Here is a 25,393-nt window from a genome sequence, read left to right as displayed (position 1 = left end):
GGGAGGGCCGGCCCCGCGCCACGCCGCCATTTTGACGTCTGAGGAACAAAAGAGGCGAAGCCGCCGCCGGCGCCGGCCTGGTATCAGGTAACGGGCGCGTCCCGCCGCTCCCCTGGGCCTGCCGGGCGGCCCGCTCGGCGCCGCGGGCTCTCGGCGAACCCGCCGCCGGCTACCCCTCCCCCGGTGCGGTCGGCTCTGAGGGGGTGGCTGGGGGCTGCCGCTGGCCTGTGGGGCGCGGCGGGGCCGTCCTTCTGCAGGCCCCAGCCCCGCCCGCCGCGGGAGGTCGGTGCCCGGACCGGCGGAGGCGGGGGGAGGCGGCTGCCCGGCTTCCCGCTGGGGATGCTCGGCGGCAGCTTCGGGCGTGTGGCGGCGGCAGGGGGAGGGGCCCGAAAGGCGGCGGGGGGGGGCACTGCCCTGGTGTTCCGCCGGGAGAGAGGGAGCAGGGCTCTGGCCTGCCATCACCCGCGGGGGATGCGGGTTTGCTCTGGGATGCGCGGGGGGCGGGGGCGGACAACAGCGTTCACGGAGCATCCGCGTTCGCACACCGCTTCGCGCTTCCTGCCGAGCCTTGCTCTCCCCCCGCGGGGCTGTGCAGGGCGGCGGTGGGGGTTACCGGGGCGGGAGGCTTTCGGCTGCGCCGGCCCTGCCTCAGCGCGGGGGCGGGGGGGGCAGGCACAGTTTTGCGGTCTTACGTGGCTGGGTGACCCCGGAGCTGGTTGTCGCCCCTTGCTGTTACTCAGCAGTTCTCATCTGTCTGAATCATAAGACGTTGGTTTTCCGTTTTGCCTGGGTGATGGATGTGCTGCAGGTTTGACGACTCTTTCATACACTGGGTAGTATTACAAAATGAAAAAAGAGTGCTTCGGCAGGTGTTGCATAATTGGACGTGCTGCTCACGAATACCCTTTTTCTGTGTAAAACGGAAATACTGGGTGATGTCTTGTTACGAGCTGTTTTGAGCATCACAGATTTATAATACCTTGTTAACGTAGCTTGGGGCCCTCAGGCTCTTAAACAAAAACACTTACGGTTGAGGCTTTTGAAATCGGCATACTGCTTAAGAAAATAAATGTTATCGTTGTTGATAGAATAACAGCCTGTTGGTAGTTACACCCTGATATGTCCTTGGCCTTAATTCCATTCTGAAGAGTATGCGTGTTTAACACTGATACCTTTCCTGATATATGCTGGAATTTAATTGCTCTCTACTTTTAGCCTGTCTTTATTTTTTTGCCACAGTGCTTTATGTGTCCCATATACTCAGGTGTTTTAGAAATGCATCCAGTGCCCATATGCTTTTTGAGACTCATAAACATCTAAAGGGGCAGTTCTGTGTCAAATACTGTAATTAGAATTTTACTTTAATACTTAGTTATGGAACATTAAAGCTAATGTGTGTTTGTTTGTTTTAACTTTTCAGTCAGATGGTGTGTTATTGATCATTACCCGGCACCTAACAGCGAAGTGAGAGTAGAATAGTTCAAATTTGACACTTGAGAATAACAAGGTCAGGGTTATTTTGGCTTTTAAATGTCTAAGAATTGGCATCTTTGCTCATAACTTTGCTTATATAAGATAAAAACTATTTGTAAAATTTGTCTTTAAGTTGAAATTAATTTGCATATTTTCAGGACTTATGATAACATTAAGGAATGGAAACTAGATTCTATATTCACATGCATTCACACACAAATATGTGTATTTTAAAAATGGACTGATTAATTTTACATTTGGCCTGTTTAGCAACTTCCAGCTTGTTGTTATAATTTTCTTCTTGATTATATGACTAAATGAGGAAGAACCCAATGATTTAACCACCAGAATTCAGGAATATTTCTTCAAAAACGAATAATCTTAAGTGCTCAGAAGTGTCTCCTGGTTAAGGATTGCAGAAAGGATTTCAGGGAAGGGAAGCCATTCATATGTATTTGTTTGTAAAAATTTCAGACCTTAAACTTGGCCAGGTAGGTTTTCATAAATTTATGTTAATTCATTTAATTGAAAAGCCATTTTCCTACCTTTTCTGTCTTTGCTATTTATACCTCTCTGAAGTAATAATCTGTTATCTTGTCCGTGGTACTTTGGTCGTACAAGTAATGTAAGCTTTATGTTGCTGTTTCTTCTTGAGGAAAGGTAGATCAGAGCCGTCATAACCATGTGGTACCTAACTTGGAAAGGAGCTGGAGAACTGGGTAATAGTCAGTCATATGAATGCTGGGCTTTGTACTGTCAAAAATTCTTTCCCTACCAGTTGCTTGCAAGGAAGACTTCAGATTTGTCAAGCATGCAGTTTTGAAAAAACAGGATGAGAAAAAATGTTGAAGAAAGAAACTCTTTGCTGCCTGTCAGTGGATGGGCTTCCAGCCAGATCGCTGGTATGGTGGTACTTTCATTGTTCTCTGATCAGCTGGGGAGTGTGAGAGGATATTTTGAGGATGTTTTTTCCTTCTAAAGGGTAGGGGAAGGGTGTAAACCTTGTCATAACTAAGGATGCCTCAGTCTGTCAGCTATGGTGCTAGGTACACAAATGTCTGCCTTTTTAGTTTAGGAATAGCTGGAGGCAGGGAAGTGTATGCTGTCAGGTTGATGGTGAAAAACCTACTTCACTAGCGACAGAAATTCCACAAGGATATTGCATCTAAAGGGATAAATTAGACATTCTTAAAAATCTTTATTTCTTTACTATCTGAATACTTTTAGGGAATTGAATTAGATAAGGTCTGGGGGAATTCTAGAGTAACTGGTATTAAATGTCAGTTACTTTGATGATTCTCATCTGATGGTGTTTGGAAACTGGGAGACAGCTGAGGTGTTTCTCTGGGAGGTCAGGAGCACTTTTCCTGCAGTGAAGTCGGTGTCTGCCTGAGCTCGGGAGCAGTTCCAGATCCAGAATAGGCAAAACAAGTGTCTCCTCGGTAACGCTTCTGATGCTGTCCTGCCCGGGGAGCTGCGCTTCAGGTGGGAAAGGCTAGGGGCAAAGGCAGGGTTTTGAAGTGAAGCATGATTTGATGTGGTTTATAATGCTAAGCCAAGGTGTAACTTCTTCCTTTTTGATGTAGTTCATTGGTTTCCTTAATATTTCTGCACCAATGCATAAACACAGAACTTGTTTAATGGGTAGGAATGTGTTCCAAAAGTTCAGATACTGCATCGAAAGCTTGAAAGGGCAGAAATGGAGTTGCTAAAAATTTTGACTTAAATGCAGTCTGTGGCACTAGCTGTACCCAGAAGTGTGGGGGTAAGAGCTAAGCTGTGGAATTTGAAGCTTTATTAGGCTGATATTTTATATTCTTCATAATTCTTGTGTGTCTAGTGAGCACAGGCTAGAACCATTTTCTGAAAGCTATCAGGTTTTTACACTGGTGTGTGGAAAAACTTGCTACCTCTCATTCAGTTCACTCACTTATCAGTTGTTGAATTTGCTGATGCTTAGCTCGTCCCTGTTGGCAAGAAGCTGCAGTTGGTCTCCAGGCAACGCAGGTCCGGCTGAGCATCTCTGTGCCTTGCTTGAAGAGATGAAAATTTTCCATTGCGGGGAGAGGATTTTTCCTCTCTCGCTAATTCTTTTATCTGGCTTTCTGTCTTGCACAAGATTATTGTCTCTTTGAAACAATATAGTTTTCAAATATCAAGAGGCTACATTTTAAAGTTTTAAGGTATAACTGCAGATGTGCATTTCTATAGGTTTTGTTAGAAATATCTCATTAGAACATTATTTTTGGGCCTTTCATAATAACTACTTGGTTTCAGAATAATTCTTTCTTCCCCCCCTTTTGCAAAAAGCTGTATGACACAATATCATGGACTGTAAGTAGCTAGAAATTTCTCCTCCTGCAAAGTCTGAAATACTGCAGACATAATGGAAGCAAAATTGTTCCAATGAAGGTCTGACATTGGTTGGTTGTGTTTAATCGGGTGTTCAGGAGCTTGAAATCATCACCAAAAGCTCTTGCAACTTCTCGACTTGTGTAGCACTAAGTCTTTGAAGTCCTGACTGTCTCAGAAAAACAGGCTGCGTTAGAATAAGGTAATGATAATCTTCTTAATAGGTACAGGAAGTGCTCTTTCACTCTACGCGTTACCAGATATTTAACCTGCAGTCTTTGATGACCATGTGTCTGGGTTGCTGGTGCATATGGAAGATTGTCTATTGGAGATAGTTGGAACCAGTTAGTGCTCAGTTTTGCATTGTCTTACTGGAAGAAGAAAAGCTTGCTCATAAAATGGTTTTGACTGGTGAGAGTCTTGCTTTATGAAGACAAACTGTGCATGCGCCATGATGAATGGTTGGGCAAGAGACAGTGCACGGGTGGTGGCTGGTATGGAGCTGTGTACATGCTCATCAGCCAATTAATAACCCAAATAGAACAGGTAAATACTGAGTTCGCGCAGTAGCCTTTCAACTGTACTGCCTCTCTTTGTCCCTGTCTTCTGTCCTTCTGTGTTGACATCCAAAAAGTTGGAAGGAACTGAAAAAAATTAATTTGGATGACTTGCTGAAACTGGTTAATGATGCCTCAGGTTGTTGACACTTACAGTGAACAAGCTCAAGGACAGAAGATAGAATTATTTAGGCTATTTTTCCTCATAGAAAGAAGCAAGAGTTTGGGGGGGTTTATGCCAGAATCTGTATTAGAATAAGCACAGCAAAAATGTTGATTTTACTTTCTTGAAGCACAGAGGGCTTTGAGTGTACTCAAATAGCAATGCAGTGCTGTGATGCAGAAATTTTCTACAGTGCCTGAAACCTTATCAGGAATTGTGGGTGCTGCCTAATTTTATGCTTATTGAAGATGACCTCTTCCTTTTAACATTTGCTCTTTTCCTTTTTCATATCTTTTTCCAGAATAACATTTTGGATATATGGAGAAATGTGATGGCAATTGATTATTTTTTTTTTTTACAGTGATGTCAATTAGATTATTGTAGTTCCTTGTTACAAAGATGAGGAGTGAAACTGCTGACATAGGCATCATCTTGATGTGTCTGAGGTGTTAGCTCTTTTAGAAGATTGATTCAATTTAACTGAAGATAGGAGGTTAAATTGATGGATGGATGTGCTCATACTGGAATAACTAGCATTGTAACTGGGAATCTGTTCAAGCTAACTTAGGAAGAAATTTGGATTTGGCTTAATGTAACCAGTCAGTTTTCTGAAGAGACATCTGTGAATATTAAAGTTGAGGGTATAGTTCTAGATGGGGAGGGAACAAAATGTTTTTGGAGAATCATTTCAGAATTCATGGAAACAAGTAGTCTCTCAAGGATGACTGGTAAATGAAGTAAATGCTGATGGAGCTGCGGTGAGTTGCATGGTGAGAGGAGGACTGTCTTCCAGTTCTGTTGAAATAAAACCTTTCATGCATTTAAATGTAAATGCTGAATGGTGATTTCTTTTTTTAAAGTGCAAATAATGATTTAACATCACTATGCACAGTTTGCTTCCAAAAAATAAAATGGTCTTTCATAAGCTTGACTTCTTGAATTTTTTTTTTCCTGACAGTATGCAGTTTTTTAGAAATACAGAATTGGAACATGAGCACAGTGTGGATGGCGGCGCTATGTTGCAGGTTTTTGAAGATAAAATGGGGTTTTTGCAATCATCCTGTCTGAGTCTTCCCTTTTTGGTTGGTGATTGTTTCTCTTTGAAGGCAGTTGTGCAAACCACGCTTGCTTGTGCTGTGGAATCACTGGCTGCTATAAAAATTGCCTGTAAAGCAACAGATGTGTTTAAGGGAGTAAAACTTAAAGATAGTTGTATCCCATTACCTGGGCTAATAAAACTGGCTCTTTTGCATCATTAAATGTATTTCAGCTTGCAAGGGTATGAGAGCAATACAGCCAAGCTCCTCCGAAAACTTCCTTTTACAGATCACTGAAATTGATAAGATTTTTTTCAAGTGGTTTTGTACTGCTGTTTGATTATGTAAAGTATATGAGATTAAAATGGATTAATTCTTTCACAGTGATTATTATGGTGAGCCTGTAATTGGCCCCAGATGGTGTACTATGAGATCACTGAAAGATGAAATATGAAATACATAAATAATTTTTTTTTAAAAAAGCATTTTTGAAGTACTGTGCAGGTGTGCTTGTACAAAAGGTCCTTGTCCCTTTTACTAGGGAGAAACCGTGCTTGAAGTGAGTTACATTTACGAGGGGAAACATCCATGACTTTCCGCTTGGTTTTGTTGTGCCATATCAGAGTCTATCTTGCAGGACTCCTCACCTGTCCTTACTTGCTCAAGTCCAATCTGTTGCAGTTTATCAAGAAGCACAGTGAAATTATTCTTTGTATTTTTGGGATTTGAACTTCCATAATTGCTCAGTCATCCTGGAAGGAGCTATATGTTCAAGGTCTTAGGACCCAGTTATTTTCATAACTCCTTTTAGGGAAAGAGCATGTAGAGGTCACTGAATCATATAAACTCTTTCCTTTAAGATGCAAGTCTGGGTTATGTTATCTGATTTGAGATGTGTTTTCAGTAGTTTGAAATGTTTTGAAACATAAATACAATTTAAAAAGATATGTTAAATGCATCTCATGATCTTGAGCTGTTCTGGAGCAAAACCTCCATCTATCATGATCGTCAGAAGTAAATTCTTGGAACCCACACTTGAAGAATTATTGTTAAAAATGTGGACGGGCATTTCAAGTCTGATGACTATCTCCTTCTGGGCTACTTTTTGACCAGTTTACACAAAAAGGGACTAAGCTTCTTCATTTGAAGTATGTTGATGGTATAGATGAATATACACATAAATGGGATGCATGAAATATGTAACTGTGCATTTTGGGCACAATTCTTACTGTAATAGTTTATTTATAGATGATTTTTGCTTTGTGCTCCTCTGGAAATTTTTGCTCAAGGAGTTAGACTGGATTCTAGGATTTGGGCATCTAAGCTTAAATTTAACAATCTTGTCCTGTGGGTCGCTAGTGCGTATGGTTTTAAAAGTATTAGGAATTGGGATTTCTGAAGGGAATACAGACAGAGAAAATCTTTGTGTAGTTAAGTGAATGTGACCTTTGAGCAGGTCTTGACAGTTGTCCTCTTCAGCAACTTCTCATATATGGCAAATTGGTCACAACTTAAGGGCCAGTCACAAAGATACCATGTTCTTTTATTGACTGGCTAGAAGTACAGTTCCCAGACTGCTAAATTCATGGTAATGAGAAAGGCATAGCCTTGGATTTATTTTAATCTTGATGCTGGGATTTCTGGGGTTTTTGGTATCTTGAGTAACACTTTCATGTGTGTAATCCACACAATTTAGCTCTTGCTGTCATATTTTCGGAAGATTAAAGGCTGAATGCTATTTTGGTTTCTCCATGACAAAGGGCAGTATTGTCTTTTTATAGCAACTGGTGTTTTTAGCTGCTGGTGCCAGAATACTGTTTTAAGGTGGATCAGTTTCTAAATAGGAAGTTTAAGTAGCTTAGTTTTGGTGGTTCAGGTTTCTTAGTTTCCATGGCATTTTTACTTGGAAAAGAGGCTAGTTCTTAAATTACACAATCCCTGGAAAAACTGCATGGGTCAGAATTGCGTGCTCTTTTCTGGCTGAATATGCTTAGTAACCTGTAACTTGGCTTTATTTTAGTTCTAGGGAGATGAAATAGCTTTACTTGAGAGGTAAAACTCTGGCATTTCTCCAGAGCTTTGTATATGGAATTGTTAAGTTTACAGATTACAATGATGTAGGGAAAACTTCTTGGGATGGTGAAGTATTAATTGTACTGAGCACATGACCTCCTCATTGAGGTTTAAGAAATTGCAGTTGAAGGGTTTCAGTGCATGCTTCTGTTAAGAAAAAGCTAGAAGTTCTTGGAGACCACCTTGGTTACTGCCTTGCTTTCTCAGACAAAAGGATTGGGGAACTGGGTTTCTCTTAGTAATGTAGAGCTGGTTTAAGGAAGATAGGGATAATGATTGTGCATGAAGAACAATAACAGAACATTATGCAACTTCAGATTTTTTTGTTTATAGTTTGCTCCCTTAATATGTTATGCTTAGATATATTAATGTTCCGTAATTCTTAGTTTCAAAGTTGTATTCAAAAGTCTTTCTGATATTTGCTACAGGAGATGGCTCTGCAGCTGTGGTGTTAAACTTATAGGTGTAAATGCATGCCTTAACTTTGTGGCAGTGTTTATTTCTCATAGTAACTACTGCTGTGTTTGGGTTATATTTAAAGGAAGACAAAACTAGAACTCCATGTTTAGAGAGTAAAAGGAGTAGCATAAAAATATTGCTACTTTTAAAAAAAATGTTTTGTGCTGAAAAAGTACACATTTCTATACATTTGTCAGCATCTGAGTGCATCGTCTTTCATTTCTGTATTATAGAGAAAATTCCTATTGGATAGGCCTGATTCCCTCTTTACAAAAAGTGATCTCTACCAAGGGTGCTGGCTTACACTCTTGAGAAATTCATAGCAGAACAAGATCTTGAATGTAGCCCTTGGGAGTCTTTGCCATTGTAGCCAGTATTGGACTGTCCTCCCTCTGCTTTCAGTGGAGGGGAAAAAGGTCTAGAGGATTAGTGCCTTTAGGTGTGACTTACCTGACCTGAGGACCTCAGAAGAAACTACAACACTTCAGGATGTTTTTCTGCACTGTAGTTTTAAACTGCCTAGAGGTTTTTTGAATTATTTAGTGGTTTTGAAGATATGCTAAACTGTTAAATGTCTACAAAAATGTTGGAACATTTTAAAAAAAAAAAATACTATTTCAGCTGTGTTTGGCTTGTCATGTGCCAGTGATAGATGAGCTCTGGCACAGAGTATAGAATTTTCTTAAAAATCTAATGCCAGTGGGTGTTGTTCAATTTTATTGTTAAATTCCTCCAATAATACAGCAGGAAAAATGTATACAACTTGATACAGGGAGTTCCCATAATTGAGATGGAGAAGGGCAAGGGCTGCTGCTTTAATTTATTAAACTGATGAACAGATACTTTCCACCTGATAATAAGCATGCATTCTTTCTTGGTGGCAATCCTTTGTTCATAGCCTAATGTTAAAAATAGGATTAGCTTTCTACCCTGATGGGCCAAGACTGCTATCCAGTTAGTTCTGTCACTTTCCCAAAGGGTTTTGCAAACATGTTTTGTAGAAACTTTATGCATGAGTTCATGTGTAATTCTGGATTCCTAGATTCAGTCTGTTTTGTATGTTTATGTACAATTTGAGGAATTTTTTTCTTTTTATCTGGAGAAGTTCTTTCATTTTTCCAAACTACAGCAATGTGTTGCTGCAGTTACCAGCCATTTAATACAGATTAAAAAAAATAAATTATATCAACACTTTAACAAGTAGGTAGTTTCTTTTATTGGTCTAGCCCAAGCACCCTACATTCAACAAGAAGAATTTGCTCTTTTTTGGCTTTTTGTATCTGTAGGTTGTTATGATAGACTCATCACTACAGTGCCTGACTCCCATCACCCTCATGATTTACCAGTGAAGGCTATAGCAAAAGTATTTCTGCTTGGAAAGGGAATGCACATGTAGTCTCAATATGTAGGTATGGAGGAGTTGGTATTTTACTCTTGGATTTGTAAGTGTACCTGCTGAGTATTTTTACAGAACCTCATGCGTACTTATCTCTGAGTATAAGTCATGTGGAGATAACTTAATGATTGTTACATTGATTGATTTGCTGCAGAAGAGCTTAAATAACTTTTGTAGAAACTTACAGCTCAGCATCCTCTTTTTTTTTTTCCCCATCACAGCCACTTGGTTTAAAGTTATACTTAATGAAAAAGAAGGGGTATTTTTTCCACTTTAGTCTTTCTTTTAAAGTAAGCTCAAGGGAGTAGTTTTCTGAAATACCTTATGGGTCTGGGTATTTCTAGACACTAGCCAAATTTGTTAGTGAATGTTGCAAAGACCTACAGCATGCTGCTGCCTTGTCGTATTTTGTTCTTGCATTTAGGGAAAACGGAAAATGAGACAGTTCAAAAGCAATACGGTCACCTGTGTGATGTCTCCCCCCCCCCCACTTGCTGCTGTGGCACTGCCCCTCTTCCCCCCCCCCCCCCCAGTTTTGAAAGCTGTTAAGTCTGCTGTATTGAATTTGCATTACTTGTAGTTTAGGGGACCATTTTTTTGTCAATGCACTCTTGCACTGAAGATAAACTTTTTCCTTAAAATTAGTTACCAGAATAAGTGTTTGCTTCCTGTGATCATGCAGATTTTAAGGCTACTCTTAAGGCTTTTTCCAAAACCATAGGATTCATATGAGCACATTATTATGCGGGCTCTCCCTTTCTACCTTAATGAGATAAAAAGCTAGAAACTATAGCTTTTATTGCTTAAACTTACTTATATTGTTACTATTGAAGATACAAAAGGCTTCAAAAGCGTCCTAGCGTGGGACTTGCATTGTATTTGGAGGTATAACACATCCTCAAAGTTAGGAATCTATTAAAACAGTTGTGATGAATGAACACAGAGGTCTTTTTTTTTGTTAAGAATGAAAAACATCTATTGTACAGGGTTTGCTTCCTAATCTATATGCAGTTCATCTTTAAAATGTAATTTTGTATTTCTGATACTGTTTTAAGGCAGCTGACAGGACACTAGAGAATTTGAGTATCTGCATTCTAGTCTTAAGAACTTCTGGAGCATAACACACCAGAGTAACTTCAATTCATGAGCCAAGCAGCAACTAAAGTGAATGTTAGAAGCAATCCCTTACCAATGTTAGACTGGGCAAATTGGCTAATAAAATAGTGTTATGTGTAGAGGAATGGCATTGGTTTTCATCAAAATGAATCACAAGTTGTGCAAGAACTTTGAATCTGAGCATGTTTAACGTATCTAATGTTTTTAATATTCTGATGTTGCATCCTCTGCTTTGTATTTTGTGTTCTTTGATTCAAGGAATGTACCTTGCTATTTGTAAAGTAACAGAATACTAGTAATGGAACGTGTAGTTTGGTCACATAAGCACTTGTAAAATTCCTGTAGCCATTCCAGCTTGATAGGTGTATTGTAGGTTCTTAAAGTGTGTTTATTCTGCTTCAGTCGTGAAGGGTCATTCTCTTTGAGCATTGTAATGACTTAGCAACTCAGACCTGAGGTACCTTTTCAATTTTGTGCACGAAACACGTGGTGGGCTCTCACAAATATACCACGCACTTTCTACATTGATATTTCCATGTTCCTATGTCCTTTCTCAGCTGGTATTCATTTCTTCCTGGGTATTCTTCGGGTTGAAGCGGCTTTCTCTTTGGCTTCTCTAATTGGTCACTGAAACTCTTATTCTCATGTTGTCAGGCTGTGCCATTCTTCTGTTTCCTTGGAACCTCGGGAAGGGGCTTAGCTTTGTCTGGTTCAGCAGGATTATGGTGTCCTGCAGCAGCTCTGCTCTGCTGGTAGCTACCCTGTCAGCTTCCCCTTTGCACTACCCAGTGAGGTGAGAAAAGGACAGGCAGAAGGCTTTGCTGCCTTGCTATTTCTGTCACTGTAAAGCTGATTTGTGGCTATTTGGAGTTGCAGATATTGACCACCCAAAGTAAAAAGTCTGCACTTGAGAGAACCCAATTTTAACAGACTGCTTAGGTGGGCAACTCTGCGTCAGTAATTCTGGTATTACAAAGTTTTGGGAAGAGGTGGTGTTTTTGAGATTGTTATGAAGGAAGGAGCTGCTGCTTAATTGAGAGCTGTGGTCTCCAGAGGATGTTTGTTAATGCAATTACATATGGGACTAAGTTGAGAATCTGTAATGACATGAAATACCTTCCAAAGAATGCCGTCACCTGAGATTAATATTAAAAGTCTGAAAACGTGAGTTCATTGCGGTATTCTTTCGATGGTCATTGTCACACGTGAATGAGAATAAGGTGTCTGTACATGTCACTTCTGTTTTACAGATTTGGGTTTTAAACATCTTTTAGAGCTTACTGTAAGTATGACATGGCCCAAGCTATTGTTACTGTGTCTAGACGAGTTTTTATTTGCTTCCTTCAAGTTATGTCAGATTTTTCTCTTAAAATCCTTGACATGTGAAAGAATAGTACATCTGCTTCTTTTTGCTGATGTGTCCTTTGAACAAAAGATCTTAACCAAAGGCACTTAAAAGCACATAGGAGGGAAAGGGCAGGGTACATGGAGCCTGCGTTTAGTATCTGGAAAACTGCCTAAAAACAGCTGTTCTGTGCTCTTTCTTGCTCAAAGAGCATTGAAAACAAGCTTGGGTGTAGAATCAGAGGAAAGGCAATGAAGAACTGTATTGTGCTTATGCTGGTCGACATCAATGCCACTTGAAGCTGTTGGTCTTCAGTTAAAGTTTTTATTTCCAAGGAAGTGGAACCAATTTGACGTACTTGTGAGATTGTTTATGGAAGTAAGGTATTTATAAATGAAACAGTGCAAAGCATTTCTGTTGGGTGTTACAATTGTGCTCCAGTCTGAATCTGAGTGGCAAGATTCCCTATATTAAATAGAGCCAAAATAACAAACAAATCCTGATTGTTTATAGTGGTAGTGTTAAAGCATGCAGCAGAAAAAACCTTAAGATCTTAATCAAAAATTTTTTGCAAGTGACAAGAACTTCATTGGATGAAAACAAACAATTTATTAGGTAAACAGTGCTTCTTATCTTGAAAGGCTAAAATACTAATTGTTCAAAGTGCATACTAAAACCTCTGGATTCATTATAATTTAAATTATTGACAGGATTGTGCGGGATTGCTGCTGCCTTTTTGAGCACTGTTGCTCTGTTCAAATCATATACACATTATAGGTTTATAAGAGGGCAGTAAATTGCTTTGCACAAATAAGGAGCTTGGTTGAAGTCTTTATAGCAAGGCGCCCCTTGCTGACACTCTGTTCAGCAGTCCTCTTGCACACAGTCTTGTACTGCATAGCTGTATTAATGCAGCTTTCTCAACAGGGTCACATACTACAAAAATCTCATAGTAGAAACAGAACATGTGGGAGTTGCACTGTGGTTTTGGAAGATAAAAACAGAAGGAGAGCTTACTAATACAGGCACAATAAACTCATCTTTACTTGTGTGAGTTTCCCCCTTTGTCTCTGGTACATTTCACATTTGCCTTGTGGTCATGCAGACTGGGTACACTGTGTTTGACTATGTATAGATGTTTCTAACATTTCTCTCTCAAAAAAAAAACCCAACCCTGCCTAGATATTTCATAACTGATATTTTTCTAATACCAGAGCTATAAAAAACTTGCTTTGTTATCCCTTGAATGGGAAGTTACACTATGTGATGTGCTGCCAGATCTTACTTTTTCAGGAAACGGTAAAGTAGCATGAGTAGTCCTGTCCAATTCTGTGCTTGGCAATTCCATTGCCGAGCGAAGTGGTGCACCATGTGCAAGTATTGTCCAGGCCACTTGGGTATATATGAAAGCAAACATGTTGAGCTGCTACTAACGAGCTCCCTGAAGATGTGTTGGGTAAACAAGGTGTTGTGCATTGTCTGTGTTAGAGGTGCTTTTTGCTAGAGAGTAATTTCTATAGCATAAACATCTACAAGACTTAACTCCTGATGCAACTCTGATGCAGTAGAACTAGGACTAACTAGGAGTTTGAGGTTAAGGGATGTTGCAAGGTACTTTCTCAGTTTGAATCGCTGCAGCTGCCAATCAATGTCTCTACATCAGGGGTAATTCGAAAGGCGGCCACAGAATGGTAATATGTCTTGGAAAAAGTGGCTCTTGTAATGCTGATGTACTGTGATGCTATTAAAAGTGGCTGTGCCAGTGTAAAGCTCTGTCACCACAGGATCTTGTACGTATGTAATTGTGCCTCCCAGTGGAAGCCGGCACTCTTCTGGCTTTCCCTGGGAAATTCCAGAAGACTGGAGGCATTGTTGGCTCTAGGAAATCCTGATGAAAATTCGTGAGACTTGTAAAATCATTGGTGCATTGTACAAACACCAGCTGATGCTTAGAATTTCTCTAATAGAAAATGGAAGCGACTCTCAGTCAGAGCTATACTCAGGAACTTATGGGGTTTGCTAAGTGTGTGTTTGATGAAAGCTTGACGTATGTTAGGCCTATTTACAGTCGAGTCTAACGTGAGGAGCAGTATGGCCCTGTGTGGAGTGGGTGATACTGTGGGGGGGCATCGAGCAAATCTGTGGCTCCGGAGCACTAACAGTGCCACCTTCTGACTGCGGCGGCTGCGGAGGTGGTTTGGACGGCCGGTGTTGGAGGTCAGGCCAGGGTACACGGCTGCCCACGCTGTCCGGGCACCGTAACGTGGCTCAGCTTGGTTGTAGCTCAGTAGGTTTTTGGAAATGGCTTGTGTCCAGGATGGAACTGAGAGGTTTTTACCTGTGGCTCTCCAAGTTGTCAAGTTGTTGATGCTCTGGCAGAGGAGAAACTCCTCTGGGGATGCAGTAGCTGCATTATAAAAAAATACTGGGAAGTTCAAGGTAGTACAAATGGAGATGGAAAGCTTACTGATTTTGCTCTAATCTTAAAATATAAACAGTATCAGGAGAGAGTATTGTTTCTGGGAAATACTATTACAGATTAAATTTTACATACTCTTTCAGAGGTGGCCTGAGTTTTGCTTTCTGTATTAAATAATTTGTTAAAAAAAAAAAAAGCTGGTAACTTTCTGTCAAATAAGGCTCTTGAAAGAAAGGAGGGGGGAAGAAAAGCTAACTGGTGTGTAGCGGGTAGAACTCTATTGACCTGTTACCCTTAGGCGCAGGTAAACATTCCAGGAGCTGGAGTTCAGTTGATCGATCTGTTGTTTCTTTAAGCAGTTTAGTTGTAATTCAATTAATGCCCTTACGTACAGGGCATGCTGTAGGTGTCTGTAGTTCTGCTAGTGCCACTGCTTTAAGCCCGCAGGTCTCTGCTTTTCCAGTTAATGTAAAGCTGTTAAATATCTAAGGAGGACAAATAAAAATAGACCTGTGACCTAGAACACTTTGTAGTCCCTTTGAATTAAGTGCATTATTGTTCGTGTAATGATCTTCAGACAAAATAAGTGCGAGGTTGTTTTTAGCTGCAAAAAGTTAATCATTAAAGCTCAGGTCTAGAGTTAGAGCAACTCGACTTAAAAATTTACTGGAAGGTAGAGACCAAGACAGTCATGTTCTGTTTTTTAGCTTTGCTCCTTTAATTGCGTATTTAAGTGCAAGTTGCGTGGAACTGGAGGCTGGCCAGAGGTGAGTGGCGTGTACACAGGGGTACAGTAGCAGATCCTTTGGATGCAGATGGCACAAAACACTCTGCCTTCTGCTGTATTTACGCAAAAATAAGTTCTTGGAAAATGGCTTATCAGGATTATGTTTTTCATCTGAGAAGTTAGCATCTATGTAATGTGTTAAGTATCTGACGGGTTGTTGTGAATAAACCGGTGAAATAGGTGTCCAGGCTGGACCCCGGCAGGCTCCTGTGACTGCTCTCGCTGTCTGGAAGGCAGGAATTGTAAACTCGGTTTCGGTTGGGGGCTGCTCTGGCCGGCCAGGGATGTGTGCGGGGCAGGGAGGAACCGTTGGGAACGCTGGTGCGTCTGTGAGGGGACGCTGGAGGGCGTGAGGCGTAACTTGAAGTAGGACTCGCCAGGACTTACGGTCAGTTTTGTTTAATTAAAAAAAAAAAAAAAAAAGGCCAGGAGTTTTAGCCGCAGCTCGCCCTCTGACCAGCGCTGCCGATGCGCATGCCCGGCCGGGAGGGGCGAGCGCCCCGCGGGGCTATCCGCCCCGCCCCGCGGAGGCTCCCATTGGTTGCGGCGCTCTGAGGGGCGGGGCCGCGGCGTGCCTGCCTGGCTGCGCCCCGGGCTGGCCCGCAGTCGGCCGCCTCCGTAAAGCGAGCGGCGCCGCGCTCCGCTCCGCTCCGCTCCCCTCGGTCGGAGGCGCCTTCGCCGCGGCTTTGCTAGCGGCACCGCGCGGCAGCGGCTCTCCGCCTTGCTTACCCAGGCCTCAGCGTGCGGGGAGGCTGACGGCCCGGCGCTCTCTTGTGTTTGTTTTAACAGACTTTTGAATCGGAATAAACACCTTCAGGTCTCGGAGGCTTCTGGCTCTGAACTGCCTTCACTCCTGTCGCCGCCTTCTGTCTAATGTGCGACAAGGATGAGCCCAGCATTTGGAGCCATGGAAGTGGAGCACTATTCCAAGGGAGTCCTGCTCGAGCCTTTTGTCCACCAGGTTGGAGGACACTCCTGTGTCCTCCGGTTTAATGACAAGACCATCTGTAAACCCCTTATTCAGAGGGAACACCAGTTCTATGAGACTCTCCCAACAGAAATGCGTAAATTCACTCCGCAATATGAGGGTAAGTTACCAAACCTTAGGATGGGGTTGGGCTTTTTCTTTCTGTAAATACAAGCGTGCTGTGCTCTCTGTTATCTCTGAAATCTCTTCTGTGTGGAAGAGATTTTAGGGTTTTCTTTTCATGTATTTCGATGTTGTCTGAGGCAGGCTGTGGAGATGCAGGGTGGAAATGCTTGCCAAGTTGGTGTTTGGGCTGACTAACAGCATTAGAGTAGAGCAGCTCTGCTGGTGATAGCCCATATATCTCCCTTAGGCACAGGTAAGTAGCTAACAGCTTGTGAATGTTTTCAGTAATTCTCTGCTGCTTTTTTGTGGATTTCTAAATTTTTTTTTTTGCCACTTGTTTAATGTTTCTTTACAGGGATTTGGTAAGATTGGTTGACAGTGTTTTGTGTAAGCTTAGTTGTGGTCTCTTTTGGTTTGGGATTTCTCCTCTGACTCTCATTTTGATCACAATAAATACATGTCAGCAATGTGTCTTGTTGAATATTTGCAGTGTTGCTTCTGCCATTAAGGAAATGAAAATTCATGGCATTTAGGTAGGCAAGGATCAAGTAGCCGTGATGAGGCTGAGTCAGATGTTACGTAGGAGTGGAAATTCCAGTTCTCCTAAGCATTGTGCTAGTTAACAGAAACACTTTCCTTTCTCTTCGCTATTCCATCAACTGCTGCCTGGTGATTAATAAATAATATGTCTGAAGCACTTTTTAAAATGGAGTTGCTTTTTCAAACACATTGATTTTTAACAACCATAAGGGTGACGATGTTTTGCATACTGTTTGTGAAACTGGCAGAAGACTTCACAGGAGATGTTTCAAAGTTATGCTCCCTGCAAGCTTACAGAGACTTTTTGACACATCTAACTACAAGTTCTGTTGCACTGGAAGAAAATGTGATCCTTGAATGATACTTCTCAAAATGTAATAGAACAATTGTACTAGTGTATATGGCTTTTTGGGGAGTGTGGGGAGGGATTTAGGGGTAAGGGGCATCACTTGGTCCATCTCTGTTATTTTTTCCAGGACAAAGCCAAAGGCCATTTGCTAGCTGGCTCCCCCCTTTTTTCCTGTTGTCCTTTCCTTTGTGGCAGCAGGACTATCAGTCAGAGCTTCTGCGCTCCCTGCCCCAGCTACTGTAGGTCTCGGAGCCGCCTGCCCAGCTCAGAAGTGCCAATCTCTCGCCGAGACCTCTCCCCTCTGGCCTAGTGATGAGCTGCAAGAACTGTGCAGACTGATTGATATGAGAATAAAGAGAGAGGACTGAAAAATAGAATTAAAAAACAATTCAGACAATTGTTATGGCTTCATTAACCACTGAAACTTGCTGCTGTAGCACTGAGCGCATCTCTGTCAGAGTGCTCCACTAAGACTCTCTTAAAATGCAATGCGGTGCTCTAGAGACTATTGAGGGGAGGATGAGAAAAAAAAATACTTTCAAGGTTCACCATGTTTCTGTACAACAAACAGATTTGTTTTGTATTGCATTTTTGTTACTTATTTCACAAGATTGCTGCATAACCAGTATCAATAAAATATATTCCAAAAAGGAGAAGAAAATGTATAATTAAACGTGGTGATTAAGTGGAAGCTTTTGGACTAGTTTCTATTGTAATGTGACATTTTCCTTGTTTTGCTTTACTTCCATATCTTTCCTTTCCCCTGGGGATCTATTAACCAAATGTTGTTTGGATAAGTGCTTTTTGCTTTGCTGTCATGCAAAACTTAAAGCTTTTGGTGTGGGTTTTTTTTGGTGCAGGTCACTTTTCACTGCAAGATGTTAACAGATGTTTTACATCTCGCTTAGGGTCAGACCAGTCAGGTTTTTTAAATTAATAAAAACTTTTATTAATTGAAATTGTCTCCTGTTATTATTTGATTCTTACTTGACTGCATCAGAGAGAGAAAAGAACCTTTTGCATCATTGTTTTGTCAATATGATAAATTGTCTTTTGTCAGGTGTCATTTTTGTCTAGGTCTTTTGATATTTGTTAGGTTGGCAGATGAGGTTTGGCCTGTGGCAAGATAGAAACTAAGGACCAGGGTAAGAGAAAAAACCAAGAGTTGTTATATTCTTAGTGTAAAATCATGTGTTCTAAAAGGCTTGCTTGTCACTTCAGCAATTCATAACTGTCTGTGTCCTTTCTCTCTTCAGGTGTGGTATCAGTGAGCTTTGAAGAGGATGAAGATGGAAACTTATGTCTAATAGCATATCCATTAAATGGGGACCACGATAACTTAGAAAACTTAGATAATTCTGACTGTGAGCCCAAAAGTAAGCTGTTGAGATGGACTAACAAAAAGACAATGTTGTTAGAAAATGAGAAGATACCTAAGGATTGGGTCCGACAGCACAGGAAAGAGGAAAAAATGAAAAGGTAAGTTTGATAGGGGGAACTGGAATGCAGAGCGTTGAAGCGTAACATTTTTTGCTGTCAGATTAGGATCTGGTCTCTAGAATTCCAGAGAATTCTCCAGGGCTCTTAACTTTCATTTTCTTCTCTTGTTTCTTTTGTTTTTCCTGACCTCTTCAGGTGCAGACAGGTTCAGTAGTGAAACTAATATGTCCTCAGCCCGGTAGTGTGTTGAATCTTTTCTCTTTTTTTTTTTTTGCTGTGGTCAATTGAAAAAGGTTTCCCAATGTTATTTTTGAAGCTTCCACAAAAAAACCCCACCACCAACCACCTGCAAAAGCACAATAATGGTATAATAACAAGGAAATATTTCAGTGTTACTATATATGGCATACTTTTGTAGGAATCCTGCTTTGTCCCTGTTAGTGAAATTTTTCCCCTCGTTCATTTATATTAATTGTCCACTGTAAACTGGGCTGTGATGTATTGTGCTAAAAACAGTAACCTTAGCAAAAGATAAATCTTAAAGCATATTGCTACTTCTTCCATTACTTCTATGGAAGTAATTCACACATGTAAATAATATATAAATAGAATTACGACATGTTTTGTAACGTATTTGGCTATATGCTAATTTATATTAATGTGGAGGTAGCTTTATAAAGGTTGAAATATTATTGATGGGCAACTTGTCTAGTTGTACAGAAAGCAAAATAAAGCTTATGCTAGCTGTTAGTGAAGGTGAGCAAAATAGTTTGTAAAGTTAAATCCACTGACGACACCTTTAAAGTTCTTATTTTTCTACTTGACCTCTAATTTGCTGCTTTGTTCTGTTTTCTAGTCACAAATTGGAGGAAGAGTTTGAGTGGCTGAAGAAATCTGAAGTCTTGTATTATACTGTAGAGAAAAAAGGAAATGTCAGTTCACAGTTCAAACACCATAATCCTTGGAGCATGAAATGTCACCAGCAGCAGTTACAGCGGATGAAGGAAAATGCAAAACACCGGAATCAATATAGTATCCTTTCCTGAAAATATCTCATAACAATGGAATGAGTAGGGCTCTGCTTTTTATTTCTTGAACATGCCAGATAAAAGTGCAGCGCAGGCGTAACTGCAATCCAGAGAGACTCTCTGAAGCTATTATTTGTTTGGTGACTTTGAAGGGATTGCCAGCAATTTCCAGAACATGGGCTCTTCCAGCATGTAATAAAGTAGCTAGGCTAGGAAATAGGGATAACTTAATTCAAATCTACAAGTTGTGGATTAGTTAGTGGAAAGGTTTTACAGCATACTGTGTTTGGGATCTTCCACAAAACCAGTCTGCTAATGTAAGCTTTCAAAGGAGAAGAGTTCTGTCACTTTTTGTTATTGTTTTGGTATTGGTGATCTTAAAAACTAGTGTCATCTTTCCCTTTTCAGCAACTTCTTAACGTTGCCTTAAATGTAGAGGATATTCCAATACTTGGAGTTGTCTGCTTCTAGTAGTCTCTTTTTAGTGAGCCTTTTTGATGAAGAAAAGCTGAATGTAAACTGTCATGTAGGATTGGAGCATGAGAAACACAAAAACAGTGACCAAATCCATGAAAGCTGAAACACACTGTTCTTGTGCTCTGGAACTGTAGGCAAACATCTCCACCCTGTGCATTCTGTGGAGAAAAGATCTTGCTGTATACAGGCTTGGATGCAACTGATACATCCTGCAAAAATATTAATATATAGTTAGGTAAACAAATTCCTCGTGTGTGAGGAGTTTTGGTGAACAGATTACTCTCTGACTAATAAACTGTTCAAAACGATAGAAAGCATTTAATGGCTGGTATCCTCACTATTTCACTGTAGCGGATTATTAAATTATCTAAGTAGAAGTGTGTGAAATCTCTGGAACAGTATTACTGCAGGTGTTCTGAAATGCTTTTTAAGTTTTCTGTTTCAGAGGTGGTGTGAAAATCCTTCACTGTTTTTGAATGGTAACTGAAGCACACAAAATCTTTACTTCCCACAAGAAAATGTCTCTTGCTAGGCAAGAAATACTTCATAATTTCAAGTCTGTGCCTCAGGTGCCACAGTATATTTCTGTATGACCCTGGTTACTTTTTTCCCCAACACTTAATGTGGAAATTCACCTGTCTTCTCTAGAGATCAGTGAAACTGGAATTAGATACTCGCTCTGCTTTATGCCAAGTTTATGTAACTGTAATTTTTGATAGGCTCTATATACTGGGCCTGTTTTGGGTATGCTTAAAGTTAAGACTGTGGCTATAAAATCTGTGATAATGTTTTTAAAACCTGTATTCCTCATTGTGAGGATTGTTCCTTAACTAATCAGAATTCATTTTGCTGGAAAACCTAACGTCTCGGTACGAAGTACCATGTGTGTTGGACCTTAAGATGGGAACGCGACAACATGGAGATGATGCGTCAGAAGAGAAGAAGGCTAATCAGATTCGCAAGTGTCAGCAGAGTACATCAGCTGTTATCGGAGTCCGAGTCTGTGGCATGCAGGTGAGAGGAAAACTAATTATGTGTAGGGCAACAGATTTGCACCCATTTCTATTAGTGGGGTTTTTGGCTTCTGTAGTCATCCCATGTGTTGCTATCCTTGATATCATAGAATCATAGAATCATTTAGGTTGGAAAAGACCTTTAAGATCATCGAGTCCAACCGTAAACCTAGCACTGCCAAGTCCACCACTAAACCATGTCCCTAAGTGCCACATCTACACATCTTTTACATACCTCCAGGGATGGTGACTCAACCACTTCCCTGGGCAGCCTGTTCCAATGCTTGACAACCCTTTTGGTGAAGGAATTTTTCCTAATATCCAATCTAAACCTCCCCTGGTGCAACTTGAGGCCCTTTCCTCTCGTCCTATCTCTGTTTACTGGGGAGAAGAGACCAACACCCACTTCACTACAACCTCCTTTCAGGTAGTTGTAGAGAGCGATAAGGTCTCCCCGACCCTCTTTTCTCTGGCCTAAGCAACCCCAGTTCCCTCACGTGCTCCTCATAAGTCTTGTGCTCTAGACCCTTCATCAGCTTCATTTCCTTCAGTGAGAAGAATGAGGCTTTTGAGTGTCACTTAGCAGTTGAAGGTCTGGAGGAGCAACCTGCAGTACGCACTCCACATCAGTGAGTGTGTTCTCTGAGCACAATAGCAGCAATTCAAAACTCTGTAGTAAAATTACTGATTCGATTAACATTTCAGGATAGCGTAGGAAACAGTTGAAAGGAGGGTCTGCCAGTACATGCATTTTGAATAAAGCATGTGGAAATTTGCCAGAATATTAAGAAGCAATCAGTTCTGTCTTGTCGACTTCGAAAAGCCACAGATCTTTCACTGCTTAAAGTAGACTTGTTGCAAAGTGCAAAGAAGTAGTGTAATTTTTGCGATAAGACTTCTGGTCAAATAAGGAGAGAGAGTTGTGTGGACTTTCACCTGAGTTTTTTGTTTACTTGTTTCTGTGTTCCTAGAGTCACAAATGGGAAACAACTTGTTTGTATTTGAGGCTTTTCTGAAGCCTCTCTCCTCCCATCCAGTAGATTCCAGGAATGCCAGCAGTGTTTGCTAGGACTTGTCCACCCCATGACTATTGGCATGTTTGGTGTTCAGCTCACTGTTTAACTTTGGAGAAAAGCATGAGGTAGAAACGGAAGTGTGGGAGCTGCATTTCTAACCACATTGTGCTGGGATTTGAGCAGGGCCTGCTCATTGTTCACCTTCCAGTATAGACCTGTGCTGGAAAACAAGGAGGAACTTTGGAGGCACCTGCAATCCTTACTTGACCCAGATGTTTAGGCATTATCGAGCTGTGTGGTGTGCAGACTACTCTTCTGTAGGAAGGAATCTTCCTGCAGGAGCACCTTTGTCCTCTTTAAATACAGAGGATTAAGGGCATACCTTAGTTTTATACAAAAGTGGTTGCTGTCACTTAGAGCTCAGCATTCTGGGAATCAACTGGTATGCCTGTGAGCAGTGGCAGATAATGAGCTGAATGGGTGGCTGTGGTACAAATTGTAGCTTGACTTCGGAGATCTTGGCTGCAGCTTTCTTAATCTCACTTAAACTCCTCATTCTTACATTCCTGGTGGAAAAGCTCAAATCTAAACGGAAGGAATTTTCCATTTCCTCCATGCCTCCGAGTTCCATAGACGCTGCTGGATCTGTTGTTGTTAGCAGTTTCTGTAACTGTGCAAGAGCAATTTTAAGAGAGTAGTATGTCATCTTGTAAAAGCTTTCTGTAGCATGGTGGTTTTTTTCCTTCCCTTTCCCCTTCAAGGCTTTGAGTCATTATTGCCAGCAATTTTAACTATTCCTTTTCTCTTGTCTTCTGTGTGTTTATACGTGCAGGTCTACCAGGCAGGCACTGGCCAGCTCATGTTCATGAATAAATACCACGGAAGAAAACTCTCAGTCCAAGGATTTAAAGAAGCACTTTACCAGTTCTTTCATAACGGCAAATACCTGCGCAGGGAACTCTTTGAATCTGTTATTAAAAAACTGACTGAACTCAAGTCTGTCCTAGAGAAGCAGGAGTCTTACCGCTTCTATTCGAGCTCCTTGCTGATCATTTATGATGGAAAGGAAAGGCAGGAAGTTGCTGTCGACTCAGACCCAGAGGACTTAGAGGACCTTTCAGAGGAATCTTCAGATGAGTCAGCAGGAGCATATGCCTACAAACCGACTGCTAGTACTGTTGATGTCCGTATGATAGACTTTGCCCACACAACCTGCAAGTACTATGGAGAAGATAGCGTGGTGCATGAGGGCCAAGACACGGGTTATGTTTTTGGACTTCAGAATTTAATAGATATTATTAAAGAAATAAGAGACGAAAGTAGTGAATAAACAGTGTGAATGCGCATCGGTAGAAAGCACTATTGTGACTCTTTGTATTCCAAAATTATTGGCCACTTTCTGGTGGTAGGAATCTTTACAGGCTCTGCAGGGATGGTCCTGTCAGAGTCAGACTTGTTCAGAGGGCATTTACTTATATTGGTGCTGGACCTAGCACTGGCAAAACTTGGTATCCTTATTTATTTTAACTTTCTTAAACATTCCATATTTGATTACTCAGATACCTCTGTTATCCCTGTGTGTATACGTTCCAATAAAATTCTTTTTGTTCATTGTAAGTGATGCTTCTGTTGTTGCTGGTGACTGAGGAAGAGATGAAGCTCAGATCTTTCTGGTGGTGTAATGCAAAAGCAGCGTATAAACAGCAAGGCTTACCTGCCTGGTGAGACTGTGTGTGGAACAGCACATCTGTTCTGGGCCTCCCATCAAGAGCGATGAGCAAGTCCAGCAGAGAGCCACCAAGCTGGGCAGGGGCCAGAGCACCTGCCCTTTGAGGAGAGGCCGAGGCAAGAGGGCCTATATAGACTGGGGGGAAAGGTGGCTCAGAGGGACCAGATGGCAGAAGGTTGGATGGGAGGAGGTCCCTTCCAACCAGAATGATGATGTGACTTTGGTAAGTGAGAACCTTGTCTCTTAAAATCTCCAACAACCTGTTTCCTGTTTCAGGATCTTGTAAACTAGATCTCATGCTGGGTAACCCATTTCTACAAAGCTATTGAATTTTTTAATCTAAGCTGAGCCAAAACATGCGTAAGAAACTCCTACAAGATTAGCCGCAGCGACTAGGGGAGAGCCGCAGAGCCTGAAAGGTATCCTAAGCAGCTTAAAATCTTGGGACAAATAGACAGGAAGGAAGTGTCAGAAAGTGAGAGGACAGTGCATAACTGAAATAAAGGTAACAGAGTAACTCCAAACCACTGGTTCCTCTTTTAAGAGGAACATTCACTTATCAAACCATTTTTAGATAAATGACTTCTCCCCTTGTGAAGCTTGTAAGTCATCGTGACAGTGCCGAAGAAAACGGGGTGAGGTAAGTGTGGGAATGCTGTTGCTTGTTACAGTTGCTCGGGATAAAGCAGCAAGTTTACGTAGAAATGAAGAGTGGGGAGATGGGTGATGCTGGCATCATCTCCCTGGTCCATCCTTTGGCTTCCCGCAGGTGTGCCGAGGAGCGGGGAGGTGTAACAGGAAGGCTGCGGATCCGCTGGTGGAAGGTCACCCTCTTAATTGGCTATAGCCCTGTAGCTTTAGTTTCATATTCCCCGGCTGTTGCTATCAAGTTCTCCTGGTCAAAGTCTCTCTGATGGCTGTCCTGTGTTCCTCTGTACTTTTTGAAAAGGTTTTTTACCTTTGCTCTTACAACATTAGTTTGTGGTTGCTTTTTTTGGTTTGTTCCATAGTGTTCAGGCACAAACTGATGTCAACATTAAACAGGTATTTTTACATCATGCAGTTACCTCACTATTTTATGTCTGCACGTGGGGGGTTTCCCCATGAGGTAGGTTTGCCCATCCTTAACTTGCCATTTGTTGCTGCTTCATGAGTCTCCGGTGCTGGGCGCAGCTGACGAGGGCCCCAAGAGCTGCCCTTGAGCTGCTCCTGGCACTGGCTGTGAAAAGCCCCGGGGGGGGGGGGCGGGCAGGGAGGATGGGGCTATTTATTCTTGGCACTTTCAATCGCATCAGCGACACCTCCTGCCTGCTGTCCCCGGGATGTGCTGTCGGTGTGAGTCAAAGTGCCCGGAACACGGAGACGGGTTCCGGCTGAAACGTGATGTTTCCTTTTCGGTTCTCCTGCTTAGGATGCGATGCCCTCTGCTAATGAGCTCATGACGAGCCCCTTGGCAGGCGCTATCGCTGGTGCTGCACAAAAACAAGCCTGCCTGTGCAGATTCGTCTGATAGACGGTTTGACTTTGTAGT

The 25,393-nt window shown here is 41.6% G+C and overlaps 1 protein-coding gene across 2 annotated transcripts; it reads left to right on the top strand.

Moving 5' to 3' along the window:
* Positions 1 to 23,750, top strand: IP6K2 (inositol hexakisphosphate kinase 2). Of its 2 annotated transcripts, XM_075158954.1 has the most exons (6): positions 1 to 87; positions 15,967 to 16,265; positions 18,416 to 18,638; positions 19,456 to 19,631; positions 20,943 to 21,118; positions 22,966 to 23,750. In XM_075158954.1, the coding sequence occupies exons 2-6, from the start codon at positions 16,064 to 16,066 to the stop codon at positions 23,461 to 23,463; spliced, it is 1,275 nt and encodes a 424-aa protein (XP_075015055.1). In that variant the 5' UTR covers positions 1 to 87; positions 15,967 to 16,063; the 3' UTR covers positions 23,464 to 23,750. The 2 variants fall into 2 exon arrangements, with proteins under 2 accessions (XP_075015055.1, XP_075015056.1); XM_075158955.1 differs by lacking the exons at positions 18,416 to 18,638; positions 19,456 to 19,631; positions 20,943 to 21,118; positions 22,966 to 23,750 and adding an exon at positions 17,287 to 17,547.
* The last annotated feature ends 1,643 nt before the right edge of the window (positions 23,751 to 25,393 follow it).

The sequence above is a fragment of the Calonectris borealis genome, chromosome 10, assembly GCF_964195595.1.
Source record: "Calonectris borealis chromosome 10, bCalBor7.hap1.2, whole genome shotgun sequence".
In the NCBI taxonomy this organism is placed as follows: domain Eukaryota; kingdom Metazoa; phylum Chordata; class Aves; order Procellariiformes; family Procellariidae; genus Calonectris; species Calonectris borealis.
The sequence above is the reverse complement of the archived record's forward strand: the minus strand, read 5'-3'. Positions and strand labels throughout refer to the sequence as shown.